This window comes from Panicum virgatum, chromosome 9N (genome assembly GCF_016808335.1).
Source record: "Panicum virgatum strain AP13 chromosome 9N, P.virgatum_v5, whole genome shotgun sequence".
NCBI lineage: Eukaryota > Viridiplantae > Streptophyta > Magnoliopsida > Poales > Poaceae > Panicum > Panicum virgatum.
In genome coordinates, this window is record NC_053153.1 from 39,084,483 (window position 1) to 39,105,359 (window position 20,877).

Sequence of the window (20,877 nt, forward strand, 5' to 3'; positions counted from 1 at the left end):
AGCTGTGTTCATCGTGTTCTTCCAGCAAGATCGAACTAGTCCTAGCTAACCCCCGAGTACTCACCCTCTGGGCTTAGGCGGGTGCATTCCGCCACCCGGCTATGGTTTCCACTCCACGACAAGTTTTTTTATTTACCTACTTTTAATGCTTCATGCATGAGGCAAAAGATTTGATGTGATAGATGAATAGTGAAGTTTGGAGAGAGAAATTTTGGAACTAAACACAGCCCTGGTTGGAAAACGATTCGAGAAGTGACCTCAACCCAGGGGCAAGAGCTGCAGCTTGCAGGAGAAGCAAATCTTCACGAAGAAGGTCAAGAGGGCTTTGCTGTTCACGCCAATGCAAAATGTAGAAGGCAGAGAGGGTAGTGCTGCAGCCTGCAGTGCTGCACTAGGATCCATTTCGGGCTGGCGAAGTTTGAGAATTGCAAACAAGCCAAAGTCAATGCTAGCCATGGAAGTGTGGCCTGCTTGAAGAGGAGGCTTTGCTTGGGGACAAGGAAAATGCTTTTAGGGAACTGTTTCTAGATCCGGTGAAGACTAAGGGCCTGTTTGTATGGGCTAAAGTTGAATGCTAAACTTTAGCATATATTAGCACTCATACCCTTAGTTTTGACTAAAACTTAGTCCACTCCATTAGCACTCCTGTTTGGATGAATTAGTACTAAAATTTAACACTTTTTTATATTAGTATTTGATCCAAACAGCCCTGAGGCATCACATTCGACCTCCCAGAGGAAGGGGGAACTGATTGCCTTAGTGCCCTGGCAGTCCAAGCAGATGTATTTTGAGTGGCATGGCCGCACTTGTTGGTGTGTGTGTTCCTTCCCCATGTAATCATGTCATGCTTGCTGACTGTGTGTGCATGGGTGTGTCTGCTGTTGTTTGGGATAGACTGAAAGTTGTGTGTAGTGTATGGAGGTTTTGTAGCTCGATGGAGAGAAATTTTTTTAATATCCATTATAAGTGATCAGAAGTGCGTAATTGCCACTGGAATGTCAGGGGTTGAAACAACACGCTGAAGAGGAAGATAGTGCACAACTGGGTGGTGTGGAAACCACTTGCACTATTGTAGCCCTTCAAGAAACAAAGCTGGCAATAGTAGATGGCCAAATGGTGAGAAACGGTGGGAGCTCGTTTTGAAAACAGCTATGTGCACAAGGAACAAGAGGTGGTATCTTATTGGTATAGTTGACGAAGATCCCTACTCAATCAAGCAATTTGAATATAGAGTGCATTCGGTCTCGGCACTGTTGAAATCAACACATTCACCAGTCTCTTGGTGGATTACAGTGTGATGTATGGCCCGCAGGGGGATAGAGCTAAATTGGAGTTCCTGCAGGAATTAAGAAACAACCAGAATTTTGTGCAGGACAGATGGTTAATTGTGGGTGATTTCAATCTCATATTACAAGCTAATGATAAGAGGAGCAATGGAAATTTGAATACAACGATGATGGGAGCCTTCACAAGCTTGGTCAATGGCTTTGAACTGAAAGAGCTAAATCTACGTGGAAGAAAATTTACTTGGTGAGGACCAATGGTAAACACCCTTGGATGATGAGTGATTGAGAACATTGAGTGGATTTGATGTATCTCTTGACTCGTGATGTGCAGGTGTAGGATGTGGCATGGTAGTCGACGGCGTGAGGTGAAGGTCATAAGAAATATTCATGCTGAAGGATCGTGGTGAAGGATGAACGTGAGTAGGCCTGGTGAAGCGAAATAATGTTCATGCCGAGGGACCAAGATGGTGAAGGGTGAATGCGAGTAGGCTTGGACCGAGGGACCTGAGGAGGCTGGGTGGAGTCATGGGCGGTCCACATGGTGCATGGAAAAGCAAGCGTACATGGTGATGAAGACGGCGTCGGCCAAGTCGAGCAGGAAGGCGATGGCAAGTCGAGTAGGCGGCCCGTGCAGCGGGAGGGCGAAAAACTTGAAGGCGACGAGGTCGGACACACGTCAACATCGGCGGTTTGATCGGTTTAGCCTCAAAACTGGGGAGTCAGTTACATCGTGCGGCGGCGTACAAGAGGGTTTGAGCGGTTTGACCTCAAAATCAGGGTTGAGCCATGTTGTGCAGCGACGGCAGGAGGGTTTCCCGGTTTGGGCCTCAAAACTGGGGGCGAGTCCGATGCGCCGGACGGTGTCGGGTCGGAGGACGCATGACACCATCGTGAAGTTTGCGTCGAGGCAAAGCGAAGTCGTGAAGGCACCAGGTCCGTTCGATGCTCCGAGAAAAAGATGGATGGTTTTACCCCTAAGGAGTATTTGAGTTGTGTACTTCATGTAAGGGTGTTCATGTCATTTGCTGAGTGTCTATATATACGTCAAAGGGATGTTGGGGCAGACGACCTCTTTGCTTCTCTCAGGGATGTTGGGCAGACGACCTCTTTGCTTCTCATTTGGAGGTCCTCTCTTTTATTCTGGAGAGATTTTGGGCTAGGTTATTAGAGTGGCTCTTTGTTTGAGCTTTTTGCCATCTAGATTTGATTATTGCTAAGAGTGGCTTGTAGCCGGACTTTGTGGTGTAATTGAAAGATCAAATTCGTGTTTGTTTTGTGCATCCCATACGATTTTTTTCACTATTTTTGGATGAATTTTCGTTCTTCGCACTTAGTTGCGATTTGAGCCGAATTTCTTGAGGGGATTTGCTGCTAGGATACTAGTGATCATCTTTGTATCAATCCCCTTCATATCTCCGGCGAATTGGCTTGGATTTTGAGTTTTCCCCAAATTTGCGTTCTTACTAGGGTTCTCCGATTTTTCGCTAGGTTCATCGTGGGTACTCATCTTTTCGAGATCTTTTTCTCGGATCTATTGGATCTCGTGACCATGCATCTTTGAATGAAATCTCGTCTTTGTTTGCTTCTGTTTCTTGCTCTGCTCGTTCTCTGCTGTGTGTCTTCGTGAGGAGATCAGGCATTGGCACACAGACGCGTACAGAGGCACCCGGCGCGCGGCGGCGGTCGCGAGCGCAGCATCCAGCGCTAGCAGGCGTGATTTTTTCTTTTTTATATTTAAAAAAATTAAAATTTCAAAAATATATGTCCGTTTTGGAAAATTTCAAAAATATACCCCGGTCGCCCTATGGGGGGCGACAGGGCTCAAATGTAATTTTTTTCTTCTTCAAATTTACAACAAAGTCCCTGGAGAAAAAAAAAGAGGGGGCCTGTCGCCCCCCCAACGGGCGACAGGCCCCTGTCACCCACCCCAGGGGCGACAGGGCCTGTCGCCCGTTGGGGGGCGACAGGGGCCTTCCCTTCTATTTAAGCCATGGCCGCCATTCGCCGCCATTCCCTTTGTCATTTGAGCCTAAAAATTCAGGAAAAAAGAGAGGGGTGAGGAGAAGAAAAGCGGCGAAGCTCTGCCGAATTGCGTACTCCTGATCTACAGGTAACTTCCGTATGAATCCATTGATATTGTATAACAATTTAATTTAATTAGTGGATTAGCTGAATTAGATTTGGTGCTTTAGAACACTGGTTTAGTATTACAATTTGAGTACTATTACAGACTTTTTCAAATAAAATAATTATACATTAGAATAGAATTATGACAGTACCTTATTGATATTGCAGCATAAGGCAATGGCTGCCTCAAATTTTGAAGGATTTTCATGGACAAATAAACATCACACAAATAAGAAATAAGAACTAAGAAATGCATTACGTAATGTGAACCACCAAATTTTACATCATAATACAACGATAATGAAAAACACATCACACATGTAGTGGCATGTCAGAACCCGTTACAAACTACGGTAAACAGATTCCGTACTAACCTAACATGCCTTAGGTAATTTAAAAAAAAACAGAACAAACACAATGATGCAGCATGTCACTAGTACTAGGGTAGTCCTAGTAGCCGTACCCCCACGTAGCAAACTGCGTTGAGCCTTCTCCGCAGTATCCACCCATTGCAGGTGGTGCAGGCGGTGGTGCCGGAGGCGCAGGGCCCTTCTTCTTGTGACAAGGGTAGTTGCAGTAAGGAATAGTGCATGGTTCATCCTGTGAACCGGCTGCATTGCTGGTATCATCAACTTCGTCGTCTTTGTTACCCTCGCTCACTTCCTCATAATGGTTCACCTTGCATTCCAGATCAAAGATCTTTATCTGGAGGTACTCGATGAACTCCTGAACAGAATCAATTGGTGCAGGATCTACCCACCTAGTAAAACCACAGTTTTCTAGAGCATCGGAAGACTGTAAAACAAATTTCATGTAAGGTGTCTCATTGAAGATAAAGAAATGAAACAACCGAGTATTACCCATGCGTGTGGACATTTAAAGAAACGCCGACCGCCATCCATCCCGTCAGTGCACATCTGCACTAAGCAGTCCGCACCATGTCTGCATTTTGGCCACGGTTCTCTAAGGTTATCGTATTGTCGAAGAGGAGTTTCATTGGTAAATTCACTCTTGTGCTGTGGCGGAAACTCAAACACTGGTTTCGGAAAGGAATCAGGTCCAAGAGGCCCCTCCCATATTATGGGGTCTCCCTTTCTTCCCCCTTTTCCTTTCCCAAAACCATAGTAATTCTTCCCGCTAGACCCACCTCCAGACATTGGGTATACAATGAGGTTTGGTGTTTGAGTTGTGCTGGGAGTTCACAAACTTGGGAGTATTTATAGGCGCACAAAGGTCTGATACCCGGAGTGTGGAGTGTAAATGCACCTAAAAAACTACATGACAACACAGTGAAGAGGCTAGCTGACCTAACACTGAAAAGGCTAGATTCGATGCTCGAAATGACTACTCGATGCATCTCTGTGCATGCAGACTCACAGCACTGCATTGCTGCCGCTCGGTCGATCACGCCTAGATGCCGCCTTCCCCACTACACGCCACAGACCTTCGCTGTAGAATGACAGGTCCGTCGTCCTCGCCAGAGAGACTGCTTTGAAGGTGAGCTGGTGTGGTTGCCGTCTTGTCACATCTATTTGAAATGGTGGAAGGTCACTGCTATTGGGTCACGTATGTCTGGGCAAAGAATGTGACATTTGGGAAACCCGTGATCGCCGTGCTGAGCAGTGGCAACCTGTGATCTCGTACTCGCAGCTAGATACACTATGGTTCCTATTTTGAGCTATTCGAGCGTGTAGTCGTCATCATCGTCGGCAGGTGAGGTCTCCGGATGCTTTTTAGTATTCTAGTGACATGAAAATGTGTGCTTTTTAGCAGCAGACCCCGATGTATTTCTTAGTTCTTAATTCTTATCGTTATATTAATAAAATGTGTGTTTTTTAGTATTCTAGTGACATGAAAAGCTCCGAAAATATTAAGGACAAGTTTAAAGATTTCATTGACTCCCGGCTACAACTGCAAATTAATGGTAAAGGCTACAACACACAGAGTTAAGCTCTCAACTTAAAACATAAACAACTAAATGCAGTGGCATGTGCACGCGACAAGATAATTTCTTGTTGCACCTAAACCTACCATGCCTTATGGAATGTAAAATGCCGGGATTACATGGTACTACTCTACTGAGTGCACCTAAGATATTTGCCCTTCCTAATTGCTTCGGCCCCGGCTTCCTTCGCACGGCGTGCCCTCTCTCGCTTTCTCTCCCTGTCAGCTTCACGTTCGGCTGCCGCCTTACGATCCACCTCCTCCATCCTCTTGCGGATCTCTTCTTGCTCTTTCTTGCGCTTCTCCTCTTGCTGTTCCTCGTGCTTCATTCGGCGCCAATGTTCTGCAGCCTACCTTGCTTTTTGTTCCACAATGTCCTTTGCCTGCTGCGACTGCACGGTGTCGAAACACTGCATAAAATCACAAAGAGGCGGATGAGACTTTGTCCAACACAAGTTAGAATCATAACTCAATGTTAGGTCACAGAGAAAAATAACGTATGTTCTCCTGCTACCTTGGCCCGGTCTTTGCTGTATCGCTTAGGTGGATCATATTCGTAGTTGTCACACATAAAGAACCTCATGCCGTAGTCATCTCCTAAAACCTCAGATTGCGTGAACTTGCATAACGAACCGCAGAAGCACATTGGCACATCAATTCCTTCGGGTACGGATGGCTTTACACTTGCTCCACGGAATGTAGGTTGATCCTGACGAAGACATTGGCGCTATAGTGTGGTGCGCCAAATAACAAACAATGATTTAAGCAATGCACATATCGTATACCAAATCGATGCGTGAAAATATAGGTACTGTCATAATTCTATTGTCTTATACTGCAATATCAATAAGCTACTGTCATAATTCTATTCTAATGTATAATTATTTTATTTGAAAAGTCTGTAATAGTACTCAAATTGTAATACTAAACCAGTGTTCTAAAGCACAAAATCTAATTCAACTAATCTGCTAATTAAATTAAATTGTTATACAATATCAACGAATTTATACAGAAGTTACCGGTAGATCACAAGTGCGGAATTCGGCAGAGCTTTGCCGCTTCCCTTCTCCTCACCCCTCTCTTTTTTCTGGATTTTTAGTGGATTTTTTGAGGTCAAATGAGGAGGGAATGAGGGGGGAGGCCTTATACAGGGAGGGCTGACCCGGCCCCCCCCTGTCGCCCGCGGGAGGGGCGACCGGCCCCCTAGCGCCTGTAGGCTGGGCCCACTGGTCGGTCGCCCCTGGGGTGGGCGACAGGGGCCTGTCGCCCGTCGGGGGGCGACAGGCACCCTCTTTTTTTTTCTCCACGGACTTTGTTGCAAATTTGAAGAAGAAAAAAATTACATTTGAGCCCTGTCGCCCCATAGAGCGACAGGGGTATATTTTTGAAATTTTCCAAAACGGACATATATTTTTGAAATTTTAATTTTTTTTAAATATAAAAAAGAAAAAACCGCCTAGCAGGCCGCAGCGCGTGGCGGCCTAGCTTGCGAGGACGCGCGGCCCGGGAAAGGGCAGCAGGCGCGTGCGTTACCCTCAAAAAAAAAAAAAACAGGCGCGTGCGCGGCCCATTGCCACCTGCAGGCCAGTCGAGCGGCTCTGCAGGCCAGCAAAAGCAGCAGCAACAGAATTGGTGCACATCCTCAGTAATGCTTAATGGTGCACGAGGTAAATTGTGAAGCACAGAATTGGTTTGCGCCAGGGAGACCCTTTATCGCCGATACTTTTTATCCTTGCGATGGAGCCTTTGCAGAAGATGTTACTGAAAGCTGTAGGAAAGAACTTGCTAACCCAGTTGCAGCACCAAGCATCGAGACCCAGAGTCAGCCTTTTTGCAGATGATGCAGCCATTTTCATCAACCCAGTCATGGAAGAGGTGCAGAAACTGCAAGAAATCCTATTCAGCAAGAAATACAAACACAGGGAAGAGTTCAGTATATGTATATATCCGATTTGGTGTGAGGGGATCCAAACTACAAGAAGTAATGGAGGCTTTCTAATGCCCAATAAAATCATTCCCATGCACCTATCTCAGGCTGCCTCTGCATTACAGGCAGATCAGCTTGACATTGAGGCTTTGATTGATAAAGTGGCGAGCAGAATACCAATTTGGAAAGGAAAAGCTCATGAATAAGGCAGGAAGGCTAAGATTGATCAACTCAGTCCTCACTTTGATCCCAACCTACCTCCTCGCTGTTTTTGAGCTGAAAAAATGGGCTATCAAGCAAATTGATAAATTAAGAAGAAACTTCCTATGGACAGATGCGTCAGAAGCCAAGCCTCCAAGGGAGGCCATTGTTTGGTCAGATGGACTAAACCCTTGAGACCGAAAAAATCCAGAGGTTTGGGTATACTAGATCTAAATCTGTTTAGTAAGGCATTACGATTGAGGTGGCTCTGGTTTGAATTGACCGAAGACGAACGGCCATCGGGACAGCACCATCAGTTTCAAAAATTGATCGGCAATTGTTCAGGGCAAGCACAGTGGTGACTGTGGTCTGTGGGAGATGGTGCAAAAGCAAGTTTTTGGCAATCTACTTGGCTGAATGGACAGGCAAGCACCCATGGATCTATTTCGAGACTTGTTCAAGCTTGCAACAAGGAAAAATATTGTCGGTACCTCTGGACTAGGGTACCCCCTCTTGCTATGTCAAAACTCGCGTAGTTATCCGTGACTACGCCCTAAGGAGTTGAGCAGCCGGATCCCTGGGGTCCAACCCCATCTCCCCGGACCAACAGTCCCGGACCCGCTTCCCGCTCGGGACGGGTCCGGTGTCACCACGTGTCCCGAAGAAGGAGCACTCAGCCAAACAGCCGGGGGCCCTGGACCTCCGGCGAGGTCCCGGACCCCCACATACTATCCGGACCCCTCAGCAGGGAGGAAACAGACACCCCGCCTGGGGGGGTCCGGAGCCGCCACGTGTCCGCAGGCACAGGCACGCGCGCGGCCACCAAGCTTCCTCGGGAAGGCTTGCCCACCTACCGTATTCAATGCGGGAGACGTTAAGTGCGCCCTGCCACAATGGAGCCCGAGGGGACTTTTGCCAGGCTGTACTGTTGATCGCGCGTTACTAAGGCGCACAGTACAGCCGCTGGCACCACCCACGCCACGCGCGTCCGTCTGCTACGCCAGTTAGACGCGACAACTCGGCGACGGAATATCATAACGCCTACGCGGTAGACCCAACAGTCTACGCCGCAACCTACACTGCCTCAACAGGCGCCTCGCCGATGGGACAAGTGAGACACCTTTCGGTCAGAAAATCTACAGTGCGACGAAGCATATCCGGGAAGAGATTCGCAAAGCACTGTTAATATCTTTAACTATACATCCTCGTTGGGCCCACCTGTCGGGGCCCAACACCTGTGTACGCGTCCCCCTTGCGCTATAAAAGGGAGACGCCCGTTAGAGAAGGACTCAGGTCTGAAAGGGACTGGAGGCAGTGGATAGACTCATCCACAAATACAAGAGCAATACAACTCTCAGTGGACGTAGGGTATTACGCTCCGGCGGCCCGAACCACTCTAAATCCTCGAGTGTTCTTGCGTTCTTGCTTCATGAGTAGATCTGAGGGATCGCTTGCACTTCTCCGAGTAACCATCCTCTGGGATTAGGCGGGTGCCCTACGCCACCCGGCTGTGGCCCTCCTTCTAGAACTACGACATCTGTCACCGTCCGTGGAGAACGCGCAAGCGTCGGTCAGATCTCCGCTCACTTCCTCGTCTCCGAGGTTGAGCTCATCCTCTGCAACAACGACGAGAAGGTGAAGAGGGGCACGGCGCCACCTGCGCCGCATGCCCCGACACCGAAGCGGCAGTATCCTCGGTGCGTCATCCCAGTGTCGGCTCAAGGTTTCCTCTCAAGCAACCACCGGGGGCCCCCTGCGGCGGCACGGCGTCGGCTCGAGATTTCCTCTCAAGATGGAGCTTGGAGCCGGAAGGATGTCTGTCGTCTTCTCCCTCGCCTGGCTCAAGCCCCCCTTAGAGCTGCTGCAGACAGGCGTCAGCCTCCACCGCAAGGCGCGGGGGCCCTGTGCCAGCACCAAGGTGGAGCCGGCGAACGACCGCCCTTCTCCACGCTCTGTGCTCATCCAAACGAGCACCCGTCCTTCTGCTGCGCCAGAGAGTCAAGCTGGCTTCTGCTCACTATGAGCAGCCATCAGGCTGGCTTTCGACGACAGCTGGCAACGGCAGGGCCACTCCCATTCAAAGCCAAAGAATTTGTTCTCATGCAATCTATGCATGAAACTGTTCTTGTGCAAAGGAGAACCCTGCAAGCTCCCGAGGTGATGCTGGATGATGCTGTATAAGCACGTCCAGGGCACCTCTGCCCCCAACAACTGAGGAATCTCCAAGATGGCAGTTCCACTCTAGCAGGGAAGTGCACGCCTTACAAATGGCAGCTATAGGTTACCACCAGATAGGATTGAGTGTGATTCTCCTTTGTAATGATATGGTGCCTACGTGTGGTCCAAAGCGGTAAAGGTCCGCCCTTGTAAACCCGACCTCTGGCTTCATCGCACAAACAGGTGGACACCAGCAAATGGTCCAGAGCGGTAGAGGTCCACCCTCGTAATTCCGACATCTGATGTACACCACGAATCAAGTAATGAAGGAGATTTGCTTTCTCAGTCCTATCTTTACGTTAACTTAATAGCACTTATCCGTTCAGCTTGCATGTTTCCTTCTTCCGTACAGAGTCCTTTTTGTCACTAACAATCCAAGTTGAGTTGCTGGCTTGTGGTCAAGTTGGGACACCCCTTCTAGCTGGGAGGAGGTCCAAACTCCTAGGGACCTGCACCGGAGAAGTAGTGCTTGTATCCTGGGGTGGAGAAGTTCTGCGTAGCCGCTTAGCCTGGTATTGTACCCTAAGCCTATGCACTTCTCTGCCCTGTTACGAGTACCCTAGTATCCGAGGCTGCTGTACCTAGGGTTCGGACTCATTTCCAGTATAAGGCATGGTTTCCTATGCCTTGCCACGAGGTCTGGTGACAAATCTCGTTAATCGATGGTGACAATCCAAGTCCACTCCGGTGGCCCGCTCCGGCGGAGACCGCTCGCCACGGTCGCTTCAAGTCAACTCCGGTGGCCCGCTCCGGCGGAGACCGCTCGCCACGGTCGCCACAAGTCCACTCCGGTGGCCCGCTCCGGCGGAGACCGCTCGCCACGGTCGCCTGGAGCCCGGTCCGGGGAAGTGGTGCTTGCTCCCTGGGCGGTTCGAGGTCCGTGCAGCCGCTTAGCTTGGTTCCGTACCCTAAGCCTGCACATTCGCTGCCCTGCGGAGAGCGCTCTAATACCTGAACCTGGCAACAAGTGCTCCGGCCTTTAGGGGGTTCGGAGCACCCGCTCTCGACATGAGCACGCCAACACAACCAAGTTGCGTCGGAACACGTCACGATAATGGCCCCACCTGCGGGTTCGTACCTCCCCCGAGGTGGGCCCGGGGGCCACTATCAGTACCTCTGAAATAGGGTACCCCCTCTTACTATGTCAAGACTCGCGTAGTTATCCGTGACTACGCCCTAAGTAGTTGAGCAGCCGGATCCCTGGGTCCGACCCCATCTCCCCGGACCAACAGTCCCGGATCCGCTTCCCGCTCGGGACGGGTCTGGTGTCACCACGTGTCCCGGAGAAGGAGCACTCAGCCAAACAGCCGGGGGCCCTGGACCTCCGGCAAGGTCCCGGACCCCCACATACTATCCGGACCCCTCAGCAGGGAGGAAACAGACACCCCGCCTGGGGGGGTCCGGAGCCGCCACGTGTCCGCAGGCACAGGCACGCGCGCGGCCACCAAGCTTCCTTAGGAAGGCTTGCCCACCTACCGCATTCAATGCGGGAGACGTTAAGTGCGCCCTGCCACAACAGAGCCCGAGGGGATTTTTGGCAGGCTGTACTGTTGATCGCACGTTACCAAGGCGCACAGTACAGCCGCTGGCGCCACCCACGCCACGCGCGTCAGTCTGCTACGCTAGTTAGACGCGACAACTCGGCGACGGAATATCATAACGCCTATGCATTAGACCCAACAGTCTACGCCGCAACCTACACTGCCTCAACGGGCGTCTCGCCGATGGGACAAGTGAAGACACCCTTCGGTCAGAAAATCTACAGTGCGACGAAGCATATCCGGGAAGAGATTCGCAAAGCACTGTTAATATCTTTAACTATACATCCTCGTTGGGCCCACCTGTCGGGGCCAACACCTATGTACGCGTCCCCTTTGCTTTATAAAAGAGAGACGCCCGTTAGAGAAGGACTCAGGTCTGAAAGGGACTGGAGGCAGAGGATAGACTCATCCACAAATACAAGAGCAATACAACTCTCAGTGGACGTAGGGTATTACGCTCCGGCGGCCCGAACCACTCTAAATCCTTGAGTGTTCTTGCGTTCTTGCTTCATGAGTAGATCTGAGGGATCGCTTGCACTTCCCCGAGTAACCACCCTTTGGGATTAGGCGGGTGCACTACGCCACTCGACTGTGGCCCTCCTTCTAGAACTACGACAAATAGGAAAGTTAAGGAGGAGCTTCAGAACCTAAATTGGACCAGAGGCCTGTTGTGGGTGGCAACAGCTGAGGAATTGGCACATTTTATTCAGCTATGGCCTATGGGATGTGACTCAAGACAGAGAATCACATGGCGTTGGACAGTAAATGGTGAGTATACCTCCAAATCAGCACACAATGTGCAATTTATTTGTTCTTACAGAACCACTGATGGGAACCACATCTGGAAAGCAAGTGCAGACTGCGAAGGGGAAACATAAGTTGTTTGCATGGCTATTAGTGCAAAGCAAATTCCTAACGGTGGACAAGCTTGCTGCAAGAAACTGGCTATGCAACCCAGTTTGCTCTTTATACGATCAAGAGCCTGAAACAGCTGCTCACCTGAGTTTGAACTGCCCGTTTGCAAGAGCACTTTGGGGAAGAATTGAGAGGTGGTCAAGTGGTTTAGTGCATATGCCGGTTCAGGAGCAGGACGTTGAGAATTGGTGGAACAAACAGCTGGACACGCTATTAAAGCAAAGAAGAAGAACCAAGGCGGCATTGCTGATGCACACGGCCTGGAACATCTGGAAGGCAAGAAACAGTGCTGTATTTGACAATCAAAGGCTGGATGAGATGCAGGTGGAATCGGAGAACAAGGCGGAAATAATGTTTAGGAGATTGGCCTGTGGAGGGCCGGTGGTAGAGTAATTTCTATACTGCATTTCGCATGGCTGATTCCACCAGTATATCCAAACCACCAATCAGTTTCATGTGTCAGTATTACAACCGAAACAACTCTGCTGATACTTATATTTATCTACACGCGACTAACCCCAAACATGCGTTTGATCGAACACACGAACTGGACTTGAAAATCGATAGACAAGTACAGAATCTGAAGCAAAATCAAGCCCATCGCGAAAAAGTGCCCAGCCGAACACCATCACCATGCACAACATCAGAAGACACTCACGGGCCACACCAAACATCTTCGGATTCGGTCGACGTCGGCACACAGATCCCGCCGCCGCGGCCTAGAGAAGCGGGAGGAGGAGGAGCAGCAGCAGCAAGGCAGGCGCCACGGCGAGCACGAGGAGCAGCTCGAACCCGGCGATCCGCGCGTGCCCGGCGGCCTCGCGCCGAGCCGCCGCAATCTCTCCGTGGTGGAGGAGCCCCTCGGACCGGAGCGCGCACTCCTGCAACTGACGCGAGAGGGCATCAGGAGCGATCGAAGCGGCGGGTCGAACGGGCCGGCGAAACACGAGCTAGTTACGCGGGAGCAGGGGAAGACGATGAATCGGGGGCGAGGGAACTACCGCTGCGGCGGCCGAGGAGGAGGAGGAGAAGGAGCGCCGGCGATCCTGCGCAGGCGGCGCGCGTGGCCGGCGGAGGGAGGCGAGGAGGAGCGACGCCCTGGCGCAGCGGAGCGCCTCGATGTGGGCCGAAGCGTCGGGCGCCGGCTTGGTCTGCTTCTCCATGGGCGATGGCGATGGCGATGGCGCTGCTTTCCCTTGGCTGCGCTGGGCGGGCGGCTTCTCAAAGCTTCGGGAAGGTTCTCGGCTGGTGTCTCTCGCGAGTGTGATGGATTTTGGTTTGGGGAGAGGAAGGAGGCGTGCCGTTGGGCTTGGTTTGTGTCCGGGCGGCGCGGATTTATACAGGCGGCGGCCGTTGGGCTTGGTTGTCACTCCGGTCGGGGGCGGTGCGGCCGCTAGGCTTACGATTTGAAATTTGAAAACGGCTGGGGAATCCAAACAGGAAATGGCCGTTGGGTTTGGTTGGCACTCCGGTCGGGGGCGGTGCGGCCGCTAGGCTTACGATTTGAAATTTGAAAACGGCTGGGGAATCCAAACGGGAAATGGCAACGCGGAGTGGATGGATGACCGAGGCAGGGTGCACGGATCAACCCGTCCAGCGAAGGAGAAGGATCGAAGAGCCCTTGACAAAAAAAAATAAAACACGAAACGGCTGGTGTCTCTCGCGAGTGTGATGGATTTTGGTTTGGGGAGAGGAAGGAGGCGTGCCGTTGGGCCTGGTTTGTGTCCGGGCGGCGCGGATTTATACAGGCGGCGGCCGTTGGGCTTGGTTGGCACTCCGATCGGGGGCGGTGCGGCCGCTAGGCTTACGATTTGAAATTTGAAAACGGCTGGGGAATCCAAACGGGAAATGGCCGTTGGGCTTGGTTGGCACTCCGGTCGGGGGCGGTGCGGCCGCTAGGCTTACGATTTGAAATTTGAAAACGGCTGGGGAATCCAAACGGGAAATGGCAACGCAGAGTGGATGGATGACCGAGGCAGGGTGCACGGATCAACCCGTCCAGCGAAGGAGAAGGATTCGAAGAGCCCTTGACAAAAAAAATAAAAAACACAAAACGCCGTTGCCGGGGATCGAACCCGGGGGATCGAACCCGGGTCGCCCGCGTGACAGGCGGGAATACTCACCAATATACTACAACGACTGTTCGTTTCTTTTTCTTTCGTATATTTACGTGAGAAACTGCTCAACCCAATATCACTTGCAGCCCATATAGCTGCGTGCTGCGTGTCTTCGTCAATCGTCAGCAAGTGTGGTGCTCCATTGCTTGCCTCTGATAAAATATACTGGGAAATCAAGGAAACAAACTATTTTTTGTTCTTCTACAAACCCAACTCATGAGTCATGAGTCGTGCGGGCAAATTAATGGAAATTTTGTGATTTAATGCATGTTTAACCAAACTGGATAAAAACATATGAGTTATGGCAAGCAACAAAAGAGAAAGAAACTTGCTTGCAACCTTCGTAATGTTTCACAAATTGTGGCATAAAAGAATAAAAATTTACTTCCTCCATTTCAGATTAAAAATTGCTTTAACATTTTTTAGAATAAAGATTGCATCTAGTTATATACAGTGTAAAAATTATGTATGTAGAAAATTTAATACTGTCTATAATTTGAATGGAAAGAGTAATAAATAGTCACTTTCTCTTGCAAACCAGCCGTGAGCCATACCTCTTGCAACTTTCATCTAGCTCAACCCCCTCCCCTGTTTCTCGGTAAGAAGGACATCCCTAATCCCATGCAACTTCATTTGTTCCCCCTTCCATGACATATTTGTAACGAACATGGTCCCATTTAGACCATTTCGAGTGATTTTGGTGATCGAGTGACAACGCAATCAATGGGACTAACGAGTTTGTAAGATCATATTTGTAGGATTCTTTAGGTCCCTTGGATAGAGTCCAATCAATATCCAAGACGTCCAATGCACCGTCGAGACGAGATGTCCAATGCACCATCGAGACGAGATGTCCAATGCACCGTCGAGACGAGATGTCCAACCCACCGTAGAGATATCAAGTCCCAGTGAAAAAGCAGAGGTAGAATATATTTGGAGTGTCCAAATGACCGCTGCGATGAGTTGGACAAGTGCAACAAAGAAACAGAAAAATCTCAATAGGTTCGGATAATCCGACGCCCCTATAGTCGGACTATCCGACCAATGCACTCGGTTAATCCAACGCCATGGAAGAAGGGTCGGACAAAGGCTCGGATCATTTTTCTGAGAGCCTGTTTCACACTCTGAAAAATTGTCTATGGGATCGGATGATCCGACACAGTGAAAAATTCACGTCGGACAAAGGCTCGGATCATTCTCCAGAGAGCCTGTATTCTCGAGATGGAATATTGGCTTCAGGGTCGGATGATTCGATGTGGCATTCTCTGAGCGTCGGACTAATGAGCAGTGGCAATGATCAGTGACCGTTGTCTGGAATTCAAATTTGGCAGTTGCACCGGATGGTCCGACGCATCAAATCAAAGAGCGTCGGACTAAAGGGTCGGACAATGACATCAGCAGGAAGTTTAATAAACAACGGCTATGGTGGAAAAGTTAGTGGGGTCGGATGATCCGACGTCCATGTCAAGACAGGGTCGGATTATCCGACGCCTACGCAGAAAAAGCGGTTACGGCTAGTTCGACTTGATGGGCTATAAATATGCCATCCCCCGGTCATTTGTACTTTGTTGGAGTTCAGAAAGACACTCGACACATTGAAGAACATCTCCAAGCCAACCAAAGAGCAAATTGATCACATCCTTAGGTTTAGCACTAGTTTAGCTCTTGAGTGAGTGAGAGAGGAAGGATTGTGCCTTGTGCCTTGGTTCTAGGAGGGAACCACATCTTGTACTCGGTGTGCCGGCCTCTTGGAGTCTTGGTGGCTCGCCGGCAACATTATCGACCCTCCGGCTTGGTGTGGAGCGGCGACGACATCTTTGTGCGGGGGACGTAGAGACTCCCACCCTTCTTGGTGAAGTTCATTAGTGGAACCCGGAGCCAAGGTGACCGTGATTGTATTCACGGAAGAGACTTGATTACCGAGAAGCAATACTCTTTGTGAGTGCTTCAATAACGTGGATGTAGGTGTGTCTTTGTGGCTAGCCGAACCACAGGATAAATCCTCGTCTCAAAGAGTTTACTTTCTCTCATCCCTCCTTTAAGCTTCCGCATTTACTTATTACAATCTTGTATGCCTTTAATTTCATAGAGTAGAATCTTGATAGGATTGACTATAGGTTGCATAACTCTTTTGGGATGAGGGTTTTCACACTAGAAGAACACTAGTTGCACATTTAGATAGTATGTCTTAGTTTAATTTATGTGCAAATAGTTGGAGCTTGAGGTTAAAGTTTTTAGTTTGCCTAATTCACCCCCTCCCCCTCTTAGGCTACGAGCACCCGATTCCTTTCAATATTGTTATTTGTTTATTGGGTACACTTTTTAGTTATGTAGGAACATTTGTTGCAAAAAAGAAAGAAAAGCTTGCATCTTGAGTTTTTTCGGGTTGTTTAACTGAACACTTATGTTAGATAGATTGAAAAGATGTGCCTCTTGTATTGAAACGGCAGTGCTAGCGCCCCGACGTCCGATGGAAAAACTTACCATCCGATGATCCATTGAACCATTGTAACATCAAATAATAGTGTCTGCAATATAGAAAATAAACATTTGCAACAAAGAAAAATCGTTTGCAGCATCAAAAATTATATTGAAAAAAATTATTAGTCATCCGTTGATGATGAGAAAAAAATCTGCCGCAACATCTATTTCATGTTGTATAGAACATTCAAATTTCTCATCGAAGATATAACATCCAGATAAAACACATGTAACATCGCAACATCTACTTTTGCAATATTTGTATAAAACACTTAACATTCTTCTGAAACACTTGAAATATGGTAGACAGGATAGGAACGGAGGAGATGTGATATGTATAGATAAGTCTGATGCTGTCAGGTCCGCGTCCAATTTTTCACCCGCATCGGACGTACGAGTCCTAGCATTACCGATGTTGAAAATAACTAATAGTAAGAAATAGATTTATAGTTCTGAAAATTCAAATTAAAATCTAAATTCTTTCTAAAGAGTTTTTTAGGGTCGAATGCTGACATGCGTTCTAGCCATCACCATGAGACTCGCCACCGCAAGGATGTACAACCAGATGCGCCGACCCTCAGGCGTACTTCCCTAGTATATAGCAATTAAAGCCACGACGAAACAGAACGAAACGAACAAACCGCCTCCCTCTCCAGTCTCCACCCCACCCACCTCTCACCTCAACCCCACCCCGCGAGCAACCCCCGGCGATCTCCCCAAGAACCCAAGAACCCACAGCGCCATGGCCATGGCGCTAGAGCCCTTCTTCCTCACGCCGCCGCCCGCGCCGCGGCACCTAGCCGAGCTCCGCATCGAGCCCGCGCACTCCGCGATCGCTTTCTCCGCGCCCTGCGCCGGCGACGCTGGGCGGAAGCGCCGCTGCCTCCTCCCTTCCTCCTCCGTGCGCAAGAGGATGCTACTCGAGCTGGCCCCCTTCGACCCCGCGCCTTGCGCGCCGCCTCCGCCTCCCCCGACGCCCTCGCCCACGCCGCCTCCCTCGCCGATGGCGTCGCACGCGGGGTCCTCAACCGCCGCCGAGTTCTCGTTCGCGCCGGGGCTCCGGCCGATCCTGCCGACGACCGCCGCAGGGAACATGTTCGGGTTCGCCGAGAACGCGCCGACGACGCCGGGGAGATCCGAGGCCAGCGGCGCGGGGAACATGTTCGCGTTCTTGGCCGCGCCAGAGCGGCCCAACACGCCCACGGGCCCTACCTCCAGGGGCGGCTTCGTGTTCGCGGCTTCGCCTGAAGGGCCGCTGACGCCGACCTCCAGGGGCTCCAACACCAGTGGCCTCTCCCTCTTGGCCTCACAGAACCAGCCGTTGACGCCCACGGGCCCCATTGCCAGCGGCCGCCAGCCGTCCTTGATGCCCAACGGGAGCGGCGGCGCTTCCGCGTCCCTGCTCTCCCCGAAGCCGGCGCGCACGGGCGCTGCCGACAGCGGCGGGTTCGCAGTCGTCCCATCGGGGCCGGCGTGGGCACCCATAGGCTCAACATCTTCCGCAGTAGCCAAGGAGACGACGCTCCCCACCGTGGGCCTCCCCACGCCGTCGTTCGTCTTCTCGGCCTCGCGGTCGCCGCCTCGGCCGCGTGGTGAGATCAAGAAGCGGCGGCGGCCCAACCTCCGCATCGAGACGGTCCCGCGCCGCATGAGCCCGAGGCAATGGGAAGAAGAGACGACGCCGACGCCGCAGCAGCTCACTCCGCCGCCACATAAGCTCGCCAAGACGAACTCATCCGACAACGGCGAGGCCTCCCGCTCGGGCATCATGTCTGGGCCGTGCTGTTTGTTCGTCACTTCGCCGGCCAATGCGGCCAAGCAGGTGCGGCCGTGCATCCTGCACTTCTCGATTTCTCTGCTTGCGGCCGTTTCTTTCCGTGTGTCTCTGATGGGTTGATTTGATCGCCACAGGAAGCCAAGAAGGCCCCCAGCGAGGCATCCCGCTCGCCGGCCGGGTCACGCTGCACGTCGCCGTCGAAGCGTTACTTTCTGGAGAAGCCGAGCAAGCCGGTAAAGCCTTTCTTACTGTTTGGTCATCGTTTTGGTTGCATTCTTGGACTTCAGAACCGAATTCACTTGACTTGAATGCACATTTTTGTCAGTACTAAGTACACGTTAAACCTGATCACTTCCTTGCTTATCGATGATTTGAGTGCATGGATGCGTGTAGAGCCAACCATAGTGTTCTAGAGTTCTGCTTCTCTGAAGTTCACAAGCTTGTTTTCCTCTGCAAAAATTTCTGAAGCTTATGATCTCTGTTTGAATATAGTTCTATGACGTGCCCTTGTTTGAAATTTTAACTGCAAAATTGTTAACTATAGATTCCAATCTAGAATTTTATGTACAAGAAAGCATTGCCTTGATTAACCCAGTTAATTGTTACTGCTCTTCTCCCATTTAGCTTCTTAGTTTTGCATTTTGGTAACCTGTCTGTACTGTCTTGATGAGACCTCAACACGTTCAGGAGGGAGAGGTGGAAGTGTCCAGCGCATCCTGCTCCGGGGCTGAGGTGGTGGTGCGCGTGACCTGCAAGTGCGGCATCAACAAGGAGTTCAGCTTCGACCACCGCCCCTGATCAACCAGCTTCCTTATCCACCCCGACCATCAGTTTCGGCCTTTTGTCAGATCGGATCGCCCCATTTCTTTCTGCGGTGTGTTTTTTCTGGCAATTTACTGGAGTATGAACTGAATATAGGAAAAGGTTAACAGTACTAGGTTCAGAAAATCATGGGCCGCGTAGAAACTGTCTTCAGTCTCAAAGAGCTGTAGGAATGTTGGATTGCACTTATTCCTTCGTCTGAACTCTGATGAATGTTTGATGTTTCCAAGCTTGTCGTACAATGCTGCTTGGTTGCTTTGGATTGTGAGATGTAGTGAATCACAATTATTCTGCTGATGCTGAGTCATCGTTGTACATGTTCATTTGGATGATTGTCTGTATAATGCTGTTCAGTTGTGTGAACGGCAGACTTGATCAGTTTATAGACGTGATTTCTGAACTGTAAAACAGTTCTGAAGATCCAACGGCCCTTGCTTCCGGTGCATACTGCCCATGCTTTTGTTAAGGTGATCTCATGCAGATGCATGCAATTTTGCTGGGGGCAACGTTTGGTTTTTGACAATATAGAGGGAGGATTGGTGGTGATGTACAACACTGTTACACTGTTGGGTATGTTCTCCAGATTGCAATATACTGCATGACTGTTGGTGATGTAGTAGCTGTGAAACATGAACGCTTCAGTTGCTTATTGACGGTGGTCAATCACATGCTGTCGAGAGAACTGTGAGACTACTCCGGCGCCCCCCATCACCGCCGGTTCAAAATAGCTATCACCGCCGGTTTTGGGGGGCGTTGGATTTAACTCGTTGGTGATGAACGGGCCCATCACCGCCGGTTTCACACCCGACGGTGATAGTCCAAACCATCACCGCCGGTTTGAGACCGGGCGGTGTTGCCCCGTTTGGAAACAAAAAAAAATAGGCTGCGCTGTTGCTGCTACTGCTGCCGCTCGCCCCGCCGCGTCGCTGCCGCTCGCTGCTCGCCATGCTGCTGCAGCTGCCGTCGCAGCACCGCGCTTGCCGCTCCCGCCGCCGCCGCCCTCGCTGCGAGCTCGCCGCTGCCGCCGCCGCTGCGCGCTCGCCACTTCCTGCGCTGCTGCAGCCGGCCCCGGCAGAGAAGGGCAAGGCCAGGGCGGCCGCGGCTAGTCCCTACCTGCAGGGGAAGAGAGGGGAGGTGAGGTTAGGGGCAGTCGTGAGGAGGGGAGGGGAGGGGCACCGCACCTCACAGAGGTCGATTCGCACGGCTCCGTGCCGGATCTCGCCGCTCCCGCCGCCGCCACGCTCGCCACGAGCTTGCCGTTCCCGCCGCCGCTACAGATCTGTAGGGTAAGAGAGCTAGGGGAAGCAGCGGGAAGGGACGAAGGGGAGCCAGCGTTGGAGCTAGCAGGGGAAAGGAGCAGAGAGGGAAGGGGAAGGGTCGGCGGGGAACGGCCCGTGCGCCGGCCGCCGCGGTCGCAGCCGCGCCGAGCTCCTGCGCCGGCCGCAGTCGAGCTCCCGCGATGGCCGTGGTCGAGCTCCCGCGCGTGGATGTCCCGCACCGAGCTCCCACGCCGGCCCGCGGT

General features: G+C 51.0%; 2 protein-coding genes across 2 annotated transcripts; one reads left to right on the forward strand and one right to left on the reverse strand.

Moving 5' to 3' along the window:
* Window positions 1-12,551: 12,551 nt before the first annotated feature.
* LOC120687705 lies at window positions 12,552-13,454 on the reverse strand. Its single transcript, XM_039969728.1, has 2 exons — window positions 13,160-13,454; window positions 12,552-13,039 (listed from the first exon to the last, which is right to left on the reverse strand). Exons 1-2 carry the CDS (start codon window positions 13,319-13,321, stop codon window positions 12,878-12,880), a joined length of 324 nt encoding a protein of 107 aa, XP_039825662.1. The 5' UTR covers window positions 13,322-13,454; the 3' UTR covers window positions 12,552-12,877.
* A 3,946-nt stretch (window positions 13,455-17,400) lies between these two features.
* LOC120687827 (nascent polypeptide-associated complex subunit alpha, muscle-specific form-like) lies at window positions 17,401-19,780 on the forward strand. Its single transcript, XM_039969865.1, has 3 exons — window positions 17,401-18,578; window positions 18,668-18,766; window positions 19,221-19,780. The coding sequence occupies exons 1-3, from the start codon at window positions 17,499-17,501 to the stop codon at window positions 19,329-19,331; spliced, it is 1,290 nt and encodes a 429-aa protein (XP_039825799.1). The 5' UTR covers window positions 17,401-17,498; the 3' UTR covers window positions 19,332-19,780.
* The last annotated feature ends 1,097 nt before the right edge of the window (window positions 19,781-20,877 follow it).